A 20,205-nucleotide genomic window follows, 5' to 3' on the forward strand; every position below is an offset into this window, starting at 1 on the left:
AGATATGTTTCAAGAGGAGAGACAATTATCCTAGAAGGGTGACTTGAGTTGTGAGAAGGAATGACCAACTATAAAAGTGCATACATGTAGTTAAATCCATATAAACACAGATGCTTAGAGCAATAAGAATAGTGTCTACCTAAAAAAAAAAAAAAAAAAAAAAGAATAGTGTCTACCTGATGTAATTAAAACAAAAAGTGAATCTGAGATATTCTGCTACAATTCTATATTGATCGTGAGGGGTAAGACAAAAAACCAAAGAGTTTTTTAAGGTCTTTTTATTGTAGGGAAGTGAATGAGGCAGTTCAGATATTGTTTTACATTAACACTTTTTGAAGTTAAAGATGATCATCTCAATAGATGTAGAAAAAGCACTTGACAAAATCCAATAATAATGATAAAATTTCTCAGCAAAGTAGTAATAGAAAGGAATGTCCTTAACCTGATTAAAGGCATCTATAAAAAACCTGCAGCAAACATTTTACTTGATGAAAGAGAATGCTTTCCTCCTAAGATCTGGGAAAAAGTAAAGATGTCCACTGCCACCACTTTTATTCAGACTTATACTGGAGGTTCTAGCTAGAACAAGAAAGCAAGAAAGCAAAGAAAGGAGGAAGGAAGAGAGGGAGGAAGGAAGAGATTAAAAGGCATCTAGATTAGAAAAGAAAAGGCAGAGATACCTGGGTGGCTCAGTGGTTGAGTGCCTTCAGCTCAGAATGTGATCCCAGAGTCCCGAGATCAGGTACAGGGATCAAGTTCCGCATTGGACTCCTGGCAGGGAGCCTGCCTCTCCTTCTGCCTATGTCTATGCCTCCCTTTCTGTATCTCTCGTGAATAAATAAGTAAAATCTTTTTTTAAAAAAAAAGGAAAAGGCAAAACTGACTTTATTTGCAGCATGATCATCTATGTAGAAAATCCTAAGGAATTTACAATAAAGCTACCAGAACAAAATATGAGTTTATCAAACTGGGATGCAATATTCAAAAATAAATTATATTTCAGAGCACCTGGGTGGCACAGTTGAGCATCTGACTCTTGGTTTCAGCCCGGATGGATTCAGGGACATGATATTGAGCCCTATGTTGGGCTCCATGCTCAACGAGGTATCTGTTTAAGGCTCTCTCCCCCTCTGTCCCTCCCCTCACAAATCCCCATATGCAAGTGCACATGCACGTGCTCTCTCTCTCTCTCAAATTAATTAATTAATTAATATTTCTATAAACTGGCAACAATCAAAATTTTAAAATACCATAAAATGTTGAATACCTAGACATAAATTTGACAAAAGATGTGCAAGACTTGAACATTAAGAACTATGACATTGCATAAAAATTTAAAGAAAACCTAACCAAGTGTAGATCATACCATAATCATGGACTGAGAGACTTGATATTAAGACGTCAATGTTCCCCAAAGTGATCTATAGATTCGGTGCTGTTTTATAGAAATTAACAAGCTGATTCTAACATTTATAAGGAGATGGAGGGCAGCCCCAGTGGCACAGTGGTTTGGTGCCGCCTGCAGCCCGGGTGTGATCCTGGAGATCTGGCATCGAGTCCCATGTCGGGTTCCCTGCGTGGAGCCTGCTTCTCCCTCTGCCTGTGTCTCTGCCTCTCTCTCTCTGTGTCTCAATAAATAAATAATATCTAAAAAATAAAAATAAAAAAATAAGGAGATGGAAAGAAATGTAAAAAAAGAGGAGAGTTGGAGGACTTACACTCTGTTTTCAAGATCTATTCTAATGCTACTATAATCAAGACTCTGTGGTACTGGCATAAAAATAAACATAAGACACATATAACATAATAGAAAATCCAAAAGTACCTGAGATATGTATTGGCCAATTGGTTTTCAACATGGTGCTAAAGGGACTCGATGAAGAAAGGGTAATTTTTTCCAACAGATAGCTCTGAAACAATTGGATAGCTGTATGAAAAAAAAGGGGGAAGGGAAAGTACACCCTTACTTCAAATAACCCAATATGGATCATAGACCTAAATGTAAGAGCTAAAACTGAATATGTTTTAGGAAAAAAAATGGAGAAAACTGGGGATCCCTGGGTGGCTCAGTGGTTTAGCGCCTGCCTTCCGCTTAGGGCGTGATCCTGGAGTCCCCAGATGAGTCCCCAGATCGAGTCCCCAGATCGAGTCCCACGTCAGGCTCCCTGCATGGAGCCCGCTTCTCCCTCTGCCTGTGTCTCTACCTCTCACACTCTCTCTGTATCTCTCATGAATAAATAAATAAAATCTTTAAAAAAAAAATTGGAGAAAACCATAGTGACCTTGGATTTGGCAAAGATTTCTTAAATATGACCAAAATGAATGAAATACCTTCATGGACTTCAGCAAAATGTAAATGTTTTATTCTGCAAACAATATTGTTTTGAAAATGAAAAGGTGGGGCGCCTGGGTGAGTTAAGCATCTGCCCTCGGGTCAAGTCATGATCCTAGGGTCCTGGGATTGAGCCCAGAGCCCAGAGTGGGCTACCTGCTCTGGGAGAAGCCTGCTTCTGTCCCTACCCCCTGCTCTTGCTCTCTCTTTCTTTCTCCCTCTCTCCCTATCTCTCTCTCTCAAATAAATAAATAAAATCTTAAAAAAAAGAGGGGGGGGGGGGCAGCCCCAGTGGCGCAGCGGTTTGGCGCCGCCTGCAGCCTGGGGTGTGATGCTGGAGACCGGGGATCGAGTCCCACATCGGGTTCCCTGCATGGAGCCTGCTTCTCCCTCTGCCTGTGTCTCTGCCTCTCTCTCTCTCTGTGTGTCTATGAATAAATAAATAAAATCTTAAAAAAAAAAAGAAAATGAAAGGGCAAGACACAGACTGGGAGAAATATTTGTAAAACACATTCAACAGCACTTGTGTTTAGAATATGTAAAACTGGGACACTTGGGTGGCTCAGCGGTTGAGCGTCTGCCTTCAGCTCAGGGCATGATCCCAGGATCCTGGGATGGAGTCTCACATCAGGGTCCCTGCAGGGAGCCTGCTTCTCCCTCTGCCTGTGTCTCTACCTCTCTCTCTGTGTCTCTCATGAATAAATAAATAAAACCTTAGAAAAAAAAAAAAAAAAAAAGGGGATCCCTGGGTGGCGCAGCGGTTTGGCGCCTGCCTTTGGCCCAGGGCGCGATCCTGGAGACCCGGGATCGAATCCCACGTCGGGCTCCCGGTGCATGGAGCCTGCTTCTCCTTCTGCCTATGTCTCTGCCTCTCTCTCTCTCTCTGTGTGACTATCATAAATAAATAAAAATTAAAAAAAATGTTTAAAAAAATAAATAAAACCTTAGAAAAAAAGAATATGTAAAACTTCTTATAATTCTAAAATATCCACTCATTTTTTTACATAGACAAATATTTGCATAGATCCTTTACTAAAAAAGATATATGGATAGCTAATAAGCATATGAAGCATAGGAAAAGATTCTCAAAAACCTCTGGCAAGGTGTATACAGAAAAATAGAATGTACAAGTAAATAGCATAATGAATGAAAAGAGATAACTTTTCTCTTTTGGGGAACCTGGGTGACTCATAACTATAGTTACAGCAGATGTTAAAAAGATAATAAGAGAACTGTCATCAGTTTAATACCAATAGATTTAAGAATTTAGATAAATTCCTAGGAAAATACGCCTTCAAAATTGACTCAAAAAAGTGGAATAGTCCTATAAATACTAAAGATTCCTTTATACTGAAGAAACAAAGAACATTTTTTTTCCACAAAAATGTTGGTTTTTTAAAACAATAAATCCTTAGACATAGACATACATAATTCTGTATTTATGAGTTAATGTAATGGTGGCTTTTAAATACTCCACCACCCCCTAAAACAGTGAGGACAGAGATGGAGCAAAAACAGGAATGTCAATAACTTATGTAAGCTAAAGGCTGGGTATGTGTGAGTTAATTATGCCATTCTCTCTAACATTGAGTGCATGTGAAAATGTTCATGATTAAAAGGTTAAAATAAAGAAAGTGTACTGAAAAAATAACAGCCACAGCCAGTTTTACTGGTGTGTTTTACCTATCTTTCAGGGAGTAAATCATTCCAAATTTATATGGATTCTTCAAGAGAATAGAAGAGGGGGATTTTTCCTCCATTCATTCTGAGGCTGGTACAGTTTGGTTTTTTTTTTTTTTTTTTTTTTAGAGATTTTATTTATCTATTCATGAGAGACAGAGGCAGAGACACAGGCAGAGGGAGAAGCAGGCTCCATGCAGGGAGCCCGACATGGGGCTCGATCCCAGGTCTCCAGGATCACACCCTGGGCTGAAGGCAGCACTAAACCACTGAGCCACCCAGGGTGCCTAAGTTTTGATACCAAAATTAAACAAGGCCAGGAGGAGAAGATTTAAAAAAGGCAAAGCCACAGACATTTCATTTATAAATATAGTTGTAAAATCCCTTCCTCAGATATCAGGGAATCAAAGTCAACAATATAACACACTGTGACCAAGTTAGTTTTATCCCAAGAACACAGGAACGTTTACTGTTAGGAAATCTACATCATACTTTACATTGACAGACAAAGGACAAAAATCATATGATCTTTGTAGATGAGGGAAAAGCATTTGAGAAAATTAATACCCATTTACCATACATTTTCTTAGTAGAACTAGAACTAGAAACGAGCTACCTTAACCTGATCATGGACATGTGCCCCCAGGTTATATATACCTAAGCACAAGCACTGCAAAGAATATTTTCTGTTTTCAATAACCACATTATTGGTGGCAGTTGGTGTTGTTATTCTGAGAGTGTTTTGTGTATAGTGTAAAACACATCAAATGAGTATTTGGTGATTTGATCACTGAGAACAGATTTTTTAGTGGGGTAAAATACGCATTGTATAAAATTTACCATTTTAACCATTTTAAGTCTATAGTTCCATGGCATTAGGTACACTTACATTGTTGTGCAACCATCACTGCTATCCATTTCTGGAGTCCTTTTCATCATTCCCAACATAAGCTCTGTACTCACTAAATACTAACTCCCCATTCCTCTCTCTCCCCAGCCCCTAGTAATCACCATTCTATTTTCTGTCTCTAGGAACATGACAATTCTAGGTACAATCATATAAGTATAATCATACAATATTTTTCTTTTTGTGTCTGCCATATATCACATAGCATAATGCCTTCAAGTTTCATCCACATTATATTGTAGCATATATCAGAATTCCACTCCTTTGTAAGGTTGAAGAACATGCCATTGTATGTCTATACCACATTGTTTTAATCCATTCATCTGTCTGGGGACATTTAGGTTGTTTCTATGTTTTGGCTATTGTGAGTAATGCTGCTATGAACATTGGTATATAAATACCTGTTTGAGTTTCTGGTTTCATTTGTTTTGTATATACACCCAGAAGTGGAATTCTGGATATATGCTATTCTGTTTAATTTTTTAATTTTTTGAGGAACAGCCGTACTGTTCTCCACAGCTCCATTTTACATTCTCATCAGTAACACACAAGAGTTCCAATTTCTCCACATCCTTGCCAACACTTGTTATTTTGTTTCTCTAATAGCAGCCATCCTAAATGGTTGTGAAGTGGTATGTCATTGTGGTTTTATTTATTTATTTATTTATTTATTTATTTATTTATTTATTTTTAAAGATTTATTTATTCATAAGAGACACACACAGAGAGAGGCAGAGACATAGGCAGAGGGAGAAGCAGGCTTCTCGCAAGGAGCCCAATGCAGAACTTGATCCCAGACCCCGGGATCACAGCCTTAGTGGAAGGCAGCCACTCAACCACTGAGACACCCAGGTGTCCCTCATTGTGGTTTTACTCGCATTTCTCTGATAGGTATTATGTTGAGCATCTTTTTATGTGCATATTGGCCACTTCATATCTTCGTTGGAGAAATAATCTAAGTGCATTGCCCATTTTTTGCATTGGGTTTTTGAGTGGTTGTTGAGTTTTAGGAGTCATTATATATTCTGATACTAATTCTTAGCTGATCATGCCTTGTAAATACTTCTTCCCATTCTGTGGGTTGCTTTTTTACTCTGTTGATAGTGTCTTTTGATGCAAAAAAGTTTTCAGTTTTGATAAAGTCCAATTTACCTATTTTTTAAAACTATTTTTCTTTCGTTCCCTGTGCTGTTGTGTCACATCCAAAAAATCACTGCCAAATCCAATGCCATGAATGTCATGAATATTTTCCCCTCTGCTTTCTTCTAAGAGTTTTATGGTTTGGGGAACCTGGGTGACTCAGTTGGTTAAGTGTCCAACTCTTGATTTCAACTCTGATCATGATCTCAAGGTTGTGAGACTGAGCCTGGCATTGGGCTCCACACTGGGCATGGACTTTGCTTAAGATTCTTTCTCTCCACCTCCCTCTGTCCCTCCCCCAACCCCATCCTCACTCTCTCCTCCTCTTTTAAAAAAAGTTTTATGGTTTCAGCTCTTTAAGTCTTCAATCTATTTTGAGTTAATTTTTGTATATAGTTTAAGAATCCAACTTCATTCCTTTGAAGGATATCCAGTTTTCCCAGCACCATTTGTTGAAAAGACTGTCCTTTCCTCATTGAATGGTCTTAGCACTCTTATCAAAACTCATTCAGCCAGGGGCACCTGGGCCGCTCAGCGGTTGAGCGTCTGCCATTGGGCTCAGGTCAGTTTGTGATCCCGGGGTACTGGGATCGAGTTCCACATCCGGCTCTCTGCAGGGAACCTGCTTCTTCCTCTGTCTATGTTTCTGCCTCTCTCTGGGTCTTTCGTGAATAAATAAATAAAATCTTTTAAAAAAATCATTCAACCATATATGTGAAAGTTTCTTTTTCTGGGCTATCTATTCTATTTCTTTGATCTATATGTCTGTACCACATTGGTTTGATTAGCATTTTTTGTAGTAAGTTTTGAAACCAAGAAGTATCACTCTTACAACTTTGTTCTTCTTTTTCCAGATTGTTTTGGCTATTCGGGGTCCCTTGAGACTGCATATGAACTTAAAGATGGATTGTTCTATTTCTGTAAAAAGAGAATTGAGATTTAAAAAAAAAAAAACACAGGAGAAATACATAAGATGATTGAGGTTAAGTTTTTTTTTTTTTTTTTTTTTTTTTTGAGGTTAAGTTTTTTTAACCCTATAGGACTAACCCTGTAGTCCTGAATTTGAAAAGGAGATCAATGTGAACTCTTAATGAGTTTCATATTATATATATAGACTCTTTATTGAAAAGATGTCCAATGACTGACCCAGTGTCAATACTTATTGATATTAGCACTCAGACTGTGGCCTCTAAATACCATTTCTTACTAAGAAGAACCAGGACTCCTTGCAAAGCTTTCCAATTCCAGATTTTGGATGCTAGAATTCTGGAATTGTGTCAAAAGGACTTAACAAAGTTGAAAAGCTTTCCACTGGCCAAAGATGGGACAATTCAAACTTCAATAACGATAGATCAAATATTAATAGGTCAAAGCACATTGGGTATGTTTAAATCTATGTATTCATTACGATTTTTTTAAATGGGGGCACCTGGGTGGCTCTGTCAGTTGAGCCTCTGACTTTTTTTTTTTAAGATTTTTTTAAAAAATTTTTTTTGACTTTTTTTTTTAAGATTTTATTTTATTTATTCATGAGAGACACAGGAGAGAGGCAGAGACTTAGGCAGAGGGAGAAGCAGGTTCCATACAAGGAGCCCGTTGTGGGACTCAATCCCAGGAACTCTAGGGTCATGCCCTGAGCCATCCAGGTATCCTGAGCCTCTGACTTTTTTTTTTTTTTTTTTAATTTTATTTATTTATTCTTTAGAGACAGAGAGAGAGAGGCAGAGGGAGAAGCAGGCTCCATGCAGGGAGCCCGATGCGGGACTTGATCCCAGGTCCCCAGGACCACACCCTGGGCTGAAGGCAGGCTCTAAACCACTGAGCCACCTGGGCTGCCCGAGCCTCTGACTCTTGATCTCAGCTCAGGTTGTGATTTCAGGGTCATGGGATCAAGCCCCATGGCAGGCTAATCACTGAGCAGAGTCTGCTCATCCCTCTCCCTCTGCTCCTCCCCCTGCTTGTGCTCTTTCTCTTTCAAGTGGATAAATAAAATCTTTTTAAAAATACCCATTGATTGGGATCCCTGGGTGGCGTAGGGGTTTGGCGCCTGCCTTTGGCCCAGGGCGCGATCCTGGAGACCCGGGATCGAATCCCATGTTGGGCTCCCTGCATGGAGCCTGCTTCTCCCTCTGCCTGTGTCTCTGCCTCTCTCTCTCTCTCTCTCTCTCTCCGTGCGACTATCATGAATAAATAAATAAAATCTTTAAAAAAAATGCCTATTGATCAATTTTCAAGGATACTAGAGAATCAAAGCTTTATTTAGAAAATTACTAAAGGGAAATTCTATACCCTAATAAACCACTTTTGGGTATATATCCAAAAAAACCTGGATACACATACACCAGGGCATGTTCAAGGGATGTTCTTAATAACATTGTTTATAATAGCAAAAAACTAGAAACCCAAGTGGCCATTCTCAGGATGAATAAATAAACTGTTGTATATTTACACAACAGAATAGTATACAGCAGTAAAAAGTGAATGAACTATGGAACAGATGAATCTTAGTAATATATTGAGTAATAAAAGCAAATACCGAAGGACAAGTAATATAACTCTCTTCTTAGAAGTTCAAAACTAATCAAAACCAAACAACATATTGTGTAGACATGTATATGATTACATTATTTTTCTTTTTTAAGAAGTGTCAAGAGAATAACACAGAATACTGGGTGATGGTACATGGGACACCAGGGTAAGGAGGGGATGAATAGGTGAGGACAGATGGGTGGACACAAGTCCCAGGGGTGTTCTACCTACCTAACCCCTTAAATTTTGCAATAGGTTTGCTGCAATTCAGTGTGTTACGTCACAAGTATATGTGAATTTTTAAAAGAGGACCACGCAAGGATTAATAATTGTGTCATTAACCAAAGATTATAATTAATCCATTCTGTTAACCTGAAGTCGGCCTCCTCAAAAAAAGTGAGCTGACTCTTCAAATCCGGGCCAGCCACAGTTGAAACTGAAATGAGTGGGAGGAGTGGTTAACTGTTTTCACTTTTCTCTTCCTGTTTTTTCAGAGCCTGGGAAAGCAAGTCAGAATTTCCAGTCTTTTCCAATTCCCACATGATTCCCTAATTTAGAACGGTCTTTCTCCATCTGGGGAAGAACATACGGCCTGCCACCGAGCATCTTCTTCCTTTGGGGATGAGGAAAAAGCCTGGAGTGGGGGGTATTCCAGCCTCCTCCCTCACACCGCATACTGGCCTTGAGCTCGGCCTTGGGGAAGATACCCGCTGAGAGGTCATTTGGTGGGTAATTAGTGGAAATGCTTTGGACCCTAGCAGTAGGCCCTGGAGAGACGAGCGGAGGCGGGAATGACCCTGTCGGTTTAGGCAGCCCCAGAAGTACCGGACTTTCTAAGAAGGATATCTGGCTGCAGAGACGAGGCTCCGAAGATTTACCCCTGGGCGCCTCTTGTCCATCCATCGCCCCCGAGGGCCGACAGTATGGAGGAACCGTAAACGCACAGGCTTCTTAACCCTAAGAGCCCTCAGGTGCCCCCTCGCCAGCGGGAGCAGACGCGGCGCCACCTGGGTCGCCCTCGAGCAGCAGGCTCCACAAAGCCCACGGTGCAGGCGCTGCCAGGTGGAGAGATCAGGTCGTCCCCCTTCGCCCCCACGGCGGTGGGTGGCTAATTAAAAAATGCTTATGCCGCGACCACCACCAAGAGGCACCTTTAGCGGTCAGAAGCCCCGTGGAGTTCGGTCACCTGGCCTTTGCGGGCGAATTAGGCCCGGGCCTTTCCCTGCGCAGGGCAGGCGGCCGCAGCCAGCAGTCCTGGCTGGGCTCCAGACCGGGCCCGGTGACATCACCAAACTCCTCCGATCAGCGGGAGGGGGCCCCCGAAATCCCCTAAAAACATTGTGAGTAATCACCGGGCCCGCCCTCCAGACGGAGCCCAGACCGGGGAGGGAGCCCAGCAGCCCTGCCAGCCCCGGAGCGGCGTCGGGACGAGCAGCCTCTTAGTCCCCGGAGCGGCGCAACCTGTCCCCAGCCTCGGGCCGTGGCGTCCGGCGCGCGGCCTCTCCGTCGTCGGCGCGGGGCACAGTTGCCCCCCGCCCCGCCCCGCCCCAGGGTGGCGGCGGCAGCGGCAGCGGCAGGGGCTGCGGCGGCGGCGGCGGCGGCGGAGGTGGCGCAGCGCGCAGGCGCGGCCGGATTCCCGGCAGTGACGCGGCGGCGGGCGCGCGCGGCGCATTTCCGCCTCTGGCGAATGGCTTGGCTGTAGCGCGCGCCGCGGGCCCAGCTGCGACCCCGGCCCCGCCCCCGGGACCCCAGCCATGGACGGTGAGGGCGCCCTCTGACCCCGCGGGGTGGGCGCGTCGCGGCCGCGGGGATGGCGACGGGAGCCCCCGCGCCGCCTTCCGCCCCTTCCTGCGCCGGCGGGTGCTGCGCAGGGAGCGGCCGGCCGGATGGTGGCGCGGGGCGGGGCGGGCTTTGAAGGGTCTGACTCAGTTTCCCCACTGGGTGGCGGGGTCTTGACTCCGTAATCTCCGGGGTGGCGGGGAGCTTCGGCCCAGCTTCACTCCGGGGCCCTGGGCGCAGGTCTGACTTCGTTTCCTCGTTAGGGGAAAGTGTATCCGACTCCGTTTGCTCTCAGGATGAGGCGTGGGGGTGCCCTCCGTAGTTTTCCTTTTGGAAGTAGAACAGCCTCTGACTCCGTTTCCCGCAGTAAGGAGAAGGCGCTCTGGCCAGTTTTCCCTCGGGAAACAGCTGTTTCTGCCTTCTTCACCCCTTCCCCTTAGTTTCACCGCAGGTTCCAGGGAGCGGGCCCTGCCCCAGTGCCCTTGGCGGGGAGGGAGCCTGGCGCTCTGTCCTCTCCGTGAGGAAGCAGGCGCTCCCCGGTAAGGACGGAAAGGGGGAAAGGGGGCTTGTGCTGATCCTTGTCTCCCTCCCTTTCAGACCTGTTTCCCCTCATCTTCCCAGCTGGTAAGTGGACCGCCTTCCCTCTCGGTGATTGGGGGAGGAGTGCCCTGGGGTTAGGGGCGAGGAGGGCAGCCGCCTGATTGGAGCTGGTCCGGGTCTGGCCACAGAGCCCGCCCAGGCCTCTGGCCCCTATGTGGAGATCATCGAGCAACCCAAGCAGCGGGGCATGCGCTTCCGCTACAAGTGCGAGGGCCGCTCAGCGGGCAGCATCCCGGGCGAGAGGAGCACAGACACCACCAAGACCCACCCCACCATCAAGGTCAGCATGACTGTTAGTGGTGGTGTGGGGGGCACAGGGTGGGTTTGCCGCCTCCAGGTGGGGGGTGGGGCTGGGTGCAGTGTCTGGGAGTTAGGTTTGGACTTCCCGGAGTCTCTAGAAGTTCTCTGTACTTTGAACAGATCAATGGCTACACGGGGCCAGGGACAGTTCGCATCTCCCTGGTCACCAAGGACCCCCCTCACCGGCCTCATCCCCATGAGCTTGTGGGGAAAGACTGCCGGGATGGCTTCTATGAGGCTGAGCTCTGCCCCGACCGCTGCATCCACAGGTGAACTCCTGACCAGCCGGGTATGGGGGGTGAGGTGAGGAGACGGGAGGCTGGGTGGGTGTGTAGCTGTTATAGTGTTACTCCATTCTGGACACTGGGAAGAATTCTTCACTCCTAGCTTTGCAAGCAGATTCTCTTTGCCTTGAAATCATCTGTGCATCTCAACTGTCAAGTAGATATGAGCTCCATGGGATAGGAATGGATCCCTAATAACCTCTGAACCCCCAAAGTAACTTCACTGATGAAAATAACATAGTTAGGTTGGAAGAATAGCCCACTGGTGGAGGGAAGGTCGGCAAGTTGGAGGTCAGGAAAAGCCTCTCTGTTAAGGCTTGAATAGTGAGGAGAGCAGAGAAGCATGGGAAAAAACATTTCAAGCAGAGTGAACAAATGCAAAGGTCTTGAAGTGGGGGTGAGTTTAGGGTGTTTGGGAAACAGAAAAGAAGCGGCTGCTACTGAGGGTAGGGAGCCCAGGCAGCAGGGCACAGATGCTTGTCAGCCAAGGTAAAGAGTGGGTTTCTTTACAGCACAATAGGAAGCACAGTGGTGATTTGGTGAATGGGGAGGGGAGGGAGGAACAGACTGGGCAGAGACAATGGGACTAATACATGGAGAGGGACTCAGCTTCCAGAACCTGGGGATCCAGTGTGTAAAGAAGCGGGACCTGGAGCAGGCCATCAGCCAGCGCATCCAGACCAACAACAACCCCTTCCAAGGTGAGGGCTGAGGGATCCCTGGGTGGCGCAGCGGTTTGGCGCCTGCCTTTGGCCCAGGGCGCGATCCTGGAGACCCGGGATCGAATCCCACGTCGGGCTCCCGGTGCATGGAGCCTGCTTCTCCCTCTGCCTATGTCTCTGCCTCTCTCTCTCTCTCTGCCTGACTATCATAAATTTAAAAAATAAAATAAAATAAAATAAAAAACAAGTTGAGGGCTGAGGGAGCAAAGGCTGAGACCTGTCCGAAGCACCCCCACCCTCTCTGGTTCTTCCAAGCCACCTCCCTTATTGGCCAAGACTCTTAGTACTGATGGAATTTTGCTGCCCATTCAGTACCCACTCCCATTTACCACTGGGGAAACTGGGAGCCAGTGAGGGGGCATAACACCCAGGGGCACAGGTGGGTCACACAGGTCAGTGATGGGTCTAGAATCTTCTCTCTCTCCTCCTTTAGGACTCCCACTGTTTGACACACCCTCAGACAATGCTCCCGGGTCCAGAGCTCCCTGCCCCCCTCATCCCCTGCCACGCCTCCCGGTCCCCTGACCGTCTATTCTTGTGGCAGTTCCCATAGAAGAACAGCGTGGGGACTATGACCTGAATGCGGTGCGGCTCTGCTTCCAGGTGACAGTGCGGGACCCGGCAGGCAGGCCCCTGCGCTTGTCACCTGTCCTCTCCCATCCCATCTTTGACAACCGTAAGTGACCAAGGAGCCATGGGAAGGGTAGAGGGAGGGACAAGCCTGTGAGGAGGAAGGGGTTGGCAGGGAATGGCCCACTAGAGGAGCTCTGGCTTCATGCAGGCATCTAGTGTATTTGTCACCTCTTCTGTGTCCAGCTCTGTGCTGGCTGTGGTGGGGGTTGGGGGGGGGGGCGGTTAATGAGACAAAGAAGACCTGGATCTGCCCTTAAGGTGTTAGCTTCAAGGCTGGCAGGAAGTCAGATAGAAGACAGGTACTTGGAATATGTGATGGGAGGATGGTGTGCCCGTAACTGTACTAACGACTCTGGGAAATGAACTCCCGGGAACAAGATGATGTTACAGAGTAGTACTTCAATGATGAAGCTCATAGAAAGTTCACAGATGGGGACACCTGGGTGGCTTGGCAGTTGAGCGTCTGCCTTCAGCTCAGGGAATGATCCTGGAGTCCTGGGATCCTGGGATGGAGTCCCACATCAGGCTCCCTCTATGGAGCCTGCTTCTCTCTCTGCCTATGTCTCTGCCTCTCTATGTCTCTCATGAATAAATAAAATCTTAAAAAAAAAAAAAAAGTTCACAGATGAATTGGGCCCATGTTGATCAGTTGTAGTTTTAATCAAGTAAACAGCAAGGATGAATGAAAATAAAAGGACTCTGGAGCCCTTAGGACAGGAAACCAGGATGAAGTGGAGGTCAGGAGGGAAGGGTTTGTGGCCACACAAACTGGGCCTTGAAGGTTGCTTGGGTCTGGTGGAAAGAGGTGTGACCAGACTGCTTCCCTGGACTATAAGCTCCATGAGGTCAGAGATGTTTGAGTTTTGTCGTGTTCTCCGTTCCTAGAATGGTACTGGGTCCATAGTGATACCAGTATGGAAATAGTTGCCAAATAAGTTGGGGGTGAGGAGCCATGGGATTGGTTGAACCTCAGCTGCAGAGGTATGGTCAGCAAGCTCTGGACAACCTTGACTGTGGGATGGATAGGGAATATTGCAACTCCTGCAGGCCGGTCCTGGAGACCTCTGAAGGGGGCTTATTTTCTCCCCACACCCTCAGGTGCCCCCAACACTGCTGAGCTCAAGATCTGCCGAGTGAACCGAAACTCTGGGAGCTGCCTCGGGGGGGATGAGATCTTCCTGCTCTGTGACAAGGTGCAGAAAGGTACACACCCAGAAGGGGGCTAGACTCTGGAGCAGGAGGTGAGGGGCAAGGCTGAGCAGAGATGGTGAGTGTCAGGAGGCTGGCTTTAAACACTCCCCACCAACACCTCGGGGGCAGCAGATTGATGTATCTCGGGAAACAAGTCTCGGCAATTGTGGGGGCAGTGAGCTGTGTGAGTTGAGTGGTGACCCACACTGATGCCCCATCTCCCACAGAGGACATTGAAGTGTATTTCACGGGACCAGGCTGGGAGGCCCGAGGCTCCTTTTCTCAAGCTGATGTACACCGACAAGTAGCCATTGTATTCCGGACACCTCCCTACGCGGACCCCAGCCTGCAGGCTCCCGTGCGTGTCACCATGCAGCTGCGGCGGCCTTCTGATCGGGAGCTCAGCGAGCCCATGGAATTCCAGTACTTACCAGACACAGGTACACAGCTGGGGAGGGAAGCAACAGGGCCATCAGGCTGGACGCCTGAGGCTGTAGTTGAGGGTCAAACACCCAGGCCGGGGCAGGAATATCTGCAGCTGGGGCAGGGACTGTCTGCCTCTTTCTTGCCTCAGTTGATAGGAAGAATACCCAAGACTTACTGAGTCCTTATTACCTGTTTGGTCCTATTCCAAGCGTATCAGTGAATTAATCTGATTTTGGAAGATAGCATCTAACTTGGCCCAGGGTCACAGAGATAGTTGCAGAGTTAGTATTTAAACCCAGGCTCTCTGGCTCTAGGGTCCTGTCGCCACACTGTGTGTCTCTACCACATAGTCATGATCTGATCATGATCATGGGTTTTGGGCACCTGACCACATTAGGAACAGCCAGCATCATCTTCAATCCAAAGCCCATCGTTTAGCCGGAGGCTGTTTTCTTGCCCTCAGAGCAGTCAAATAGAGTTTGGAAAGCAGCCCCTGAAACAGCCATCATTTCCTGCCACAAATAATTACCAAGCACCCACTTGGTGTCAAGGCCCATGGCAGGTAGAGGGAATACAAAGATGAACGCAGTGTGTTTCCTGCACTCTGGAAGGTCAGTCACATGAGAAAGACAAACCTGCAGAACAGATTCTTAAGTGACAGAATGACCTGAGCCGGAAGGAGGTGGTGCAGAGAACTGGAGACGGCCTCACAGAGCGGGAGCATCTAAGGTAGAGAAAGACCCAGAATTCTGTGCATTCTCCAGGCAGGTGGACAGGCACCTGGAGGTGCAGGCGTGTTGGAGGGTGCCCACTGTGTTTGGGGGGCAACTTTGTGGGAGCTGTCAGTGGGCAGTGATTAGGCGCTGGTAGGAGGGCCTTGAGTGTCAGACTCGAGGCGTTCATCCAAGATTTCATCCTAAAGGCAGCGGGGAGCCACATAAGGTTCAAGCAAGGGGAGGGGATATCAGTGGATCTGGAAGCTCACACTGGCAGGAGTATATAGAGGAGCTGAGAGGGAGAGACTCAGGGCAGAAAGGCCATGGTGGAAGGTGCTGCAGTGGTTCAGGAGAAGATGTGCTGTGAACCTCATGGAGCCGATGGCAAAGGACCCCTCCGCTGCTGTCCTCCCTAGGTACTCGTGAGCCCCCAGGCCCTTTTGTCTGAAACACACTAAGCTCAGTCCGTCCTCAGGACCTGTGCTCCAGCTCTTGACTTTATTTGGAATGCTTTGGCCCAGATCTTTACATGATGAGCTTCCCATGGCCACATCTAAACTCAGCTCTCCAGCCTCACTTCCGGTTCTGTTATGTCACCCTGTGTCTCTTCCTCAGCATTCCTATCATTGTATATGGTTGTGTCCCTGCCCTGTGTAGCTAGGATGTCCACTTCTGGGGGAGCAGGAGCTTTGCTTACTCCCGGCCATAGCCTCTATGGCCAGAGTGGAGCCTGCACAGGGTGGGTGCTTGGTGAATGTGTGTCATGTTAGTGGACAGTGGGGAGTGAGAGAAAGGAAGATGTTGATGATGATTTCAAGGTTTCTAGTTCGGGTGGTGGGGAAGATGGGTGGCGAGCGGACACTGGAGGAGGAAGAACCAGGTTTTTGAGGTGAGATGATGAGGTTGGCTTTGGACCGACGGTGTTGAGTACTTTGGGGTTACCCCACATGCCACAGTACTTAGAAAGGCAGTCCTGGAGGTTGTGGACTGAGCTAGCCAACCATCAGAAATGAATACGGGTCTCTGTTGGTCTTCAGCAAGCCCGTCGTGCCTCAGCTTCCCCAGAGCACAAAGATCATGGCCAGGCCTGGATCAAGGCTGTGGGTGAGCTAGAATCTGGGCAGTGCAGGTAAGAGAAGAAGCTGGAGACAGGGCTCCACGAGGGGTCCTGTTCCCTAGAGCCTGGCCGCTTCATTTGGAGTCATCCCTGTGGCCTTTGGTCTGTCACATTCAGCTGATACAGGCCTTCTCAGAAAGCTGTGGGAGTCTCACAATTGTGTGTCAAAGTATCATGCAGCTCTTCTCCCTGGTGGGGTGGGTTTGGAGAATGGGTCTTACGGAAAGCTTGTCTCATCCTCTTCCTCCTGATGGTCCTTTGAAAGCCTTGGGGATCCATCTGAAAAGAGCGAGGCCCACTTCTCCCCATTACTTTTCTAGATGATCGTCACCGGATTGAAGAGAAACGTAAAAGGACATATGAGACCTTCAAGAGCATCATGAAAAAGAGTCCTTTCAATGGTGAGGGGGCAGTGGAGAGCATGAGAGAGGTGGCCAATGGGGGAAGGGGACGAGGAAGTGGGGGCTAGGAACTGACCCATCCTCACCCCACAGGACCCACTGACCCCCGGCCTCCACCCCGGCGCATTGCTGTGCCTTCCCGAAGCACGACTTCCGTCCCCAAGCCAGGTGAGGATTTCCTGTTGTCCCACCAGAACTACAAGCTCAAATCTGTTCAGCCTGTGGTTTAGACACCTTCTGGGTTGGGGGGATAAGCAGTCAGCTTCACCAGCAGGTGTCTGAATCCTGCTCTCTGTTGGGCTCATGTTTCTCAGGGCTTGAGGCCTAGTTACTACATCAGAGCCATTTGGGGTGTGGTGAAGACATGCATTCCCGGGCCCCTTACTGACCTGTGCAATCAGGCTTTGGAAACATGGCCCAGGAAGCAGCTAATGCACTAGTGAGCACTGAGGTCTGAGAGCCACTGTGTCAGCTAGGTCCCATATTGGATGCCTTGGGAGATAGTTTAAAAATGTAGTCTTTGACCTCAGCTCTCAATCGAATTAGGGAAGCAAAATCCCCTCCAATGTAGTAGAGTGTATATGCTGGTAGCTGGTAGCAGAGTAACAAAAAAGAGTAACAAAGTGCCCTGCTTCAGGCCATGACACTAGATGCTACTTGGGCTCAGTGTCCAGGCTCCTGGTCTCTTGAAGTTTTACCAGCTGATCTCTGACAGCATCCCTTTCTCTTAAAGGCTAGGAGAGCTTTGTGGGGCCCCACAGGAGGGGGTGAGGATAGAACTGCACAGGTCAGATGGAGTAAAAGGAAGGAGTGAGGGTGCTGGCAGGGAGCTCCTAGGGAGGTGTTGATCCTAATCCCTAGCACAGGGGCTAGGGCACAGACAACGGGGTGGGTCTCTACAGCTTCCTCTGGCCCCTGATTCTCTGTCTCTTTCTCCCAGCTCCCCAGTCCTATCCCTTTACGCCATCCCTCAGCACCATCAACTTCGAGGAGTTCTCCCCCATGGTCTTTTCTTCGGGGCAGATCTCAAGCCAGACCTCTGCCTTGGCATCAGCCCCTGCCCCTGCCCCAATCCTGGCCCCGGCCCCGCCAGCCCCAGCCCCTGCCCCAATCTTAGCCCCAGGCCTTGCTCAGGCCATGGCCCCCCCTGCCCCCAAGACCACCCAAGCCGGGGAAGGGACGCTGACAGAGGCCCTGCTACAGCTGCAGTTTGATGCTGATGAAGACCTGGGGGCCCTGCTGGGCAACAGCGCTGACCCAGCCGTGTTCACAGACCTGGCCTCCGTCGACAACTCTGAGTTTCAGCAGCTGCTGAACCAGGGTGTATCTGTGGCCCCCCACACAGCCGAGCCCATGCTGATGGAGTACCCTGAGGCAATAACACGCCTGGTGACAGGGTCCCAGAGGCCCCCTGACCCAGTTCCTGCTCCCGTAGGGGCCTCTGGGCTCCCCAACGGCCTCCTCTCAGGGGATGAAGACTTCTCCTCCATTGCAGACATGGACTTCTCAGCCCTTCTGAGTCAGATCAGCTCCTAAGTGGGTGTTACCCTGCTCAGAGCACTGGGTTGCAGGGGATGGAAGCCCTCCCAAAGCAAGCACTTACGGATTCTGGGGGCGGGGGGGGGTTGTATGTGCTCCAACTGCCCCCACCTTCTTTGGGTGATGTCTTGGGGGGGGTGCATTTTATTCTTTTATTGGCAGTGTCTCTCTTTTTGGAGGTGCTTAAGCAGAAGCATTAACTTCTCTGGAAAGGGGGGAGCAGGGAGGACTCAAACTCTTCCACTATCCTAATGTTCAGCTCCCTTCTCTTTATAAGGAATTCTGGGGGCCCCCATCCCTACCCTCCAGCTTCTAATACTCTCCTAGAGAGGGCCGGGCTGGAGCTATGGCCTTTGAGGCCACAGAGCCTTATCACCAAGTGTCTTCCTCAAATCATGGATTCATTCTCACCTTGTGCCAAAATAATGCCCCCTACCAGCCCCTCTGTGGTGCTGGCATTGTCCTTAAACTAACACCAGCATTTGAGGGCCTGTCCCCCTGGCCCAGCAGAGGTCTCTACCAGCTCTTCCCTTGCTCAACTGTGGCCCAGGGGGACTGGTGGGACAACACTGGCCCTTTCCAGGATCCAGGGAGGTTCAGTCCGAGACTTTTCTGTTCCCCCTTTTCTCAAGTGCCTTAATAGTAGGGCTAGGTGTTTGGAGAGTAGGGGGGAGGGCAGGCTGGCAGCTCTCCAATCAAGAGGCTCGGTTTTTACTGAAGAATGAAAGCAGTTGGACTCTTGCTCTTTCTACTCTGAACTAATAAATTCATTGCCAAGCTGGCCGTTGGTTTCCCTTCTTTTAGCAAACCGAACACTCTTGGCTGGTCACGTCAGGCTGGACATTAGTGAGAGCTGGATGAATATTTACAGTGCCTTCTAGAAGTCTGAGGATCAAAGCCCGTGGGTCAAGGCAGGCAACTAATGTGGGTGGGGGCTCAGCATAGAGAAGAAGGCCCAGTGGGGCCCACTGGCTGTGGGGATGGAGTAGTTTCAGGAAGGGCATCAGAGGCCATACCAGCTTTAGGTCTTAGATCAACAGAGGCAGGAGAGTCTTTACAGAGCCGCTACCAGCGTTCCAGTGTGAGACAATCTTGAAAAGCTTGGATGGGGCCAGGCTATAAAGGTCAAGGACTCTGAATTTAAAAACGGTTTGAATTTCATCTCTTGAGTGGCCAAGGGAAAGTCCACATCTGTTGAGGAAGAGGAGATTCCAGGTAAAGGTCTATGCTCTGACATCCTGTTCTGCGAGGGCCGAAGAAATAAATCAGCGTAGAGAGGCCTAAACAAAAGCCAGGCCACAGCCCGAAGCGGCGGAGCTCTAGTACTTCCTGCTCAGCCCCACGCAGGCGCAGTAAAGTCGTGTTCGCGAAAGGGCCCAGCCCGCTAGCCTGCCTTCCAAGTGCGCAGGCGCAGACAGCCTTCTGCGGGGAAGCCGGTATGGAGCCCGGGGGAAGCCTCTACCCACAGTCCGACGGCATCTAAGTTCTGGGCTGTGCACAGGAGGGTGTGTGGGAGGGTGAAGCAGAGGCGTGCGGGTGATCAGTGGAGCTTGCTCAAAAGCTAGTGCGTCCCCTGGGAACAGCAGGCCCTGGCTGCGGACTCCCACGGAGCGTGCCGCCTGGAACACGCCAGCGGGCCGCGGAGCGTCGGGGTACCGGGGAGCGCCGGGAGCGCCGAGCGTCCCCCAAGCCTCTGGCCCGGGGGGCGGGGCCACGGGCGGGGCCTGGAGTAGGGCGGGCCACTCGGGGGCCAGGCCCTGGGGCGCTTCCGCGCATGGGCGGTCCCGAGCGTGGTCGTCAGGTCAGGACCCCTGAGAACCTTCGGAGTAGCTCCCCGAGAGGCGGGGCGCGATGGGTCCCCAGCACCCGGGCCGTGGCCAGGCTGCAGCTGGACCACGAGTGGAGAGGA

General features: G+C 48.8%; 1 protein-coding gene and 1 long non-coding RNA gene across 7 annotated transcripts; one reads left to right on the forward strand and one right to left on the reverse strand.

Annotated features, from left to right (window-relative positions):
• Positions 1-278: 278 nt before the first annotated feature.
• LOC112659194 (uncharacterized) lies at positions 279-10,157 on the reverse strand. Its single transcript, XR_007403743.1, has 3 exons — positions 6,892-10,157; positions 1,826-1,927; positions 279-1,647 (listed from the first exon to the last, which is right to left on the reverse strand). It is a non-coding gene; the product is annotated as an uncharacterized LOC112659194 (long non-coding RNA).
• Positions 10,158-10,195: 38 nt separating this feature from the next.
• RELA (RELA proto-oncogene, NF-kB subunit) lies at positions 10,196-19,077 on the forward strand. Of its 6 annotated transcripts, none has more exons than XM_025445668.3 (11): positions 10,196-10,349; positions 10,965-10,991; positions 11,075-11,247; positions 11,388-11,536; positions 12,161-12,252; positions 12,818-12,949; positions 14,005-14,109; positions 14,325-14,537; positions 16,677-16,757; positions 16,851-16,925; positions 17,698-19,077. In XM_025445668.3, exons 1-11 carry the CDS (start codon positions 10,343-10,345, stop codon positions 18,291-18,293), a joined length of 1,650 nt encoding a protein of 549 aa, XP_025301453.1. In that variant the 5' UTR covers positions 10,196-10,342; the 3' UTR covers positions 18,294-19,077. The 6 variants fall into 6 exon arrangements, with proteins under 6 accessions (XP_025301453.1, XP_025301454.1, XP_048952883.1 ...); XM_025445669.3 differs by having other exon boundaries at positions 10,214-10,349; positions 11,096-11,247; XM_049096926.1 differs by lacking the exon at positions 10,196-10,349 and adding an exon at positions 10,456-10,506.
• Positions 19,078-20,205: the final 1,128 nt, after the last annotated feature.

The sequence above is a fragment of the Canis lupus genome, chromosome 18 (genome assembly GCF_003254725.2).
Source record: "Canis lupus dingo isolate Sandy chromosome 18, ASM325472v2, whole genome shotgun sequence".
NCBI classification, from domain to species: Eukaryota; Metazoa; Chordata; class Mammalia; order Carnivora; family Canidae; genus Canis; species Canis lupus.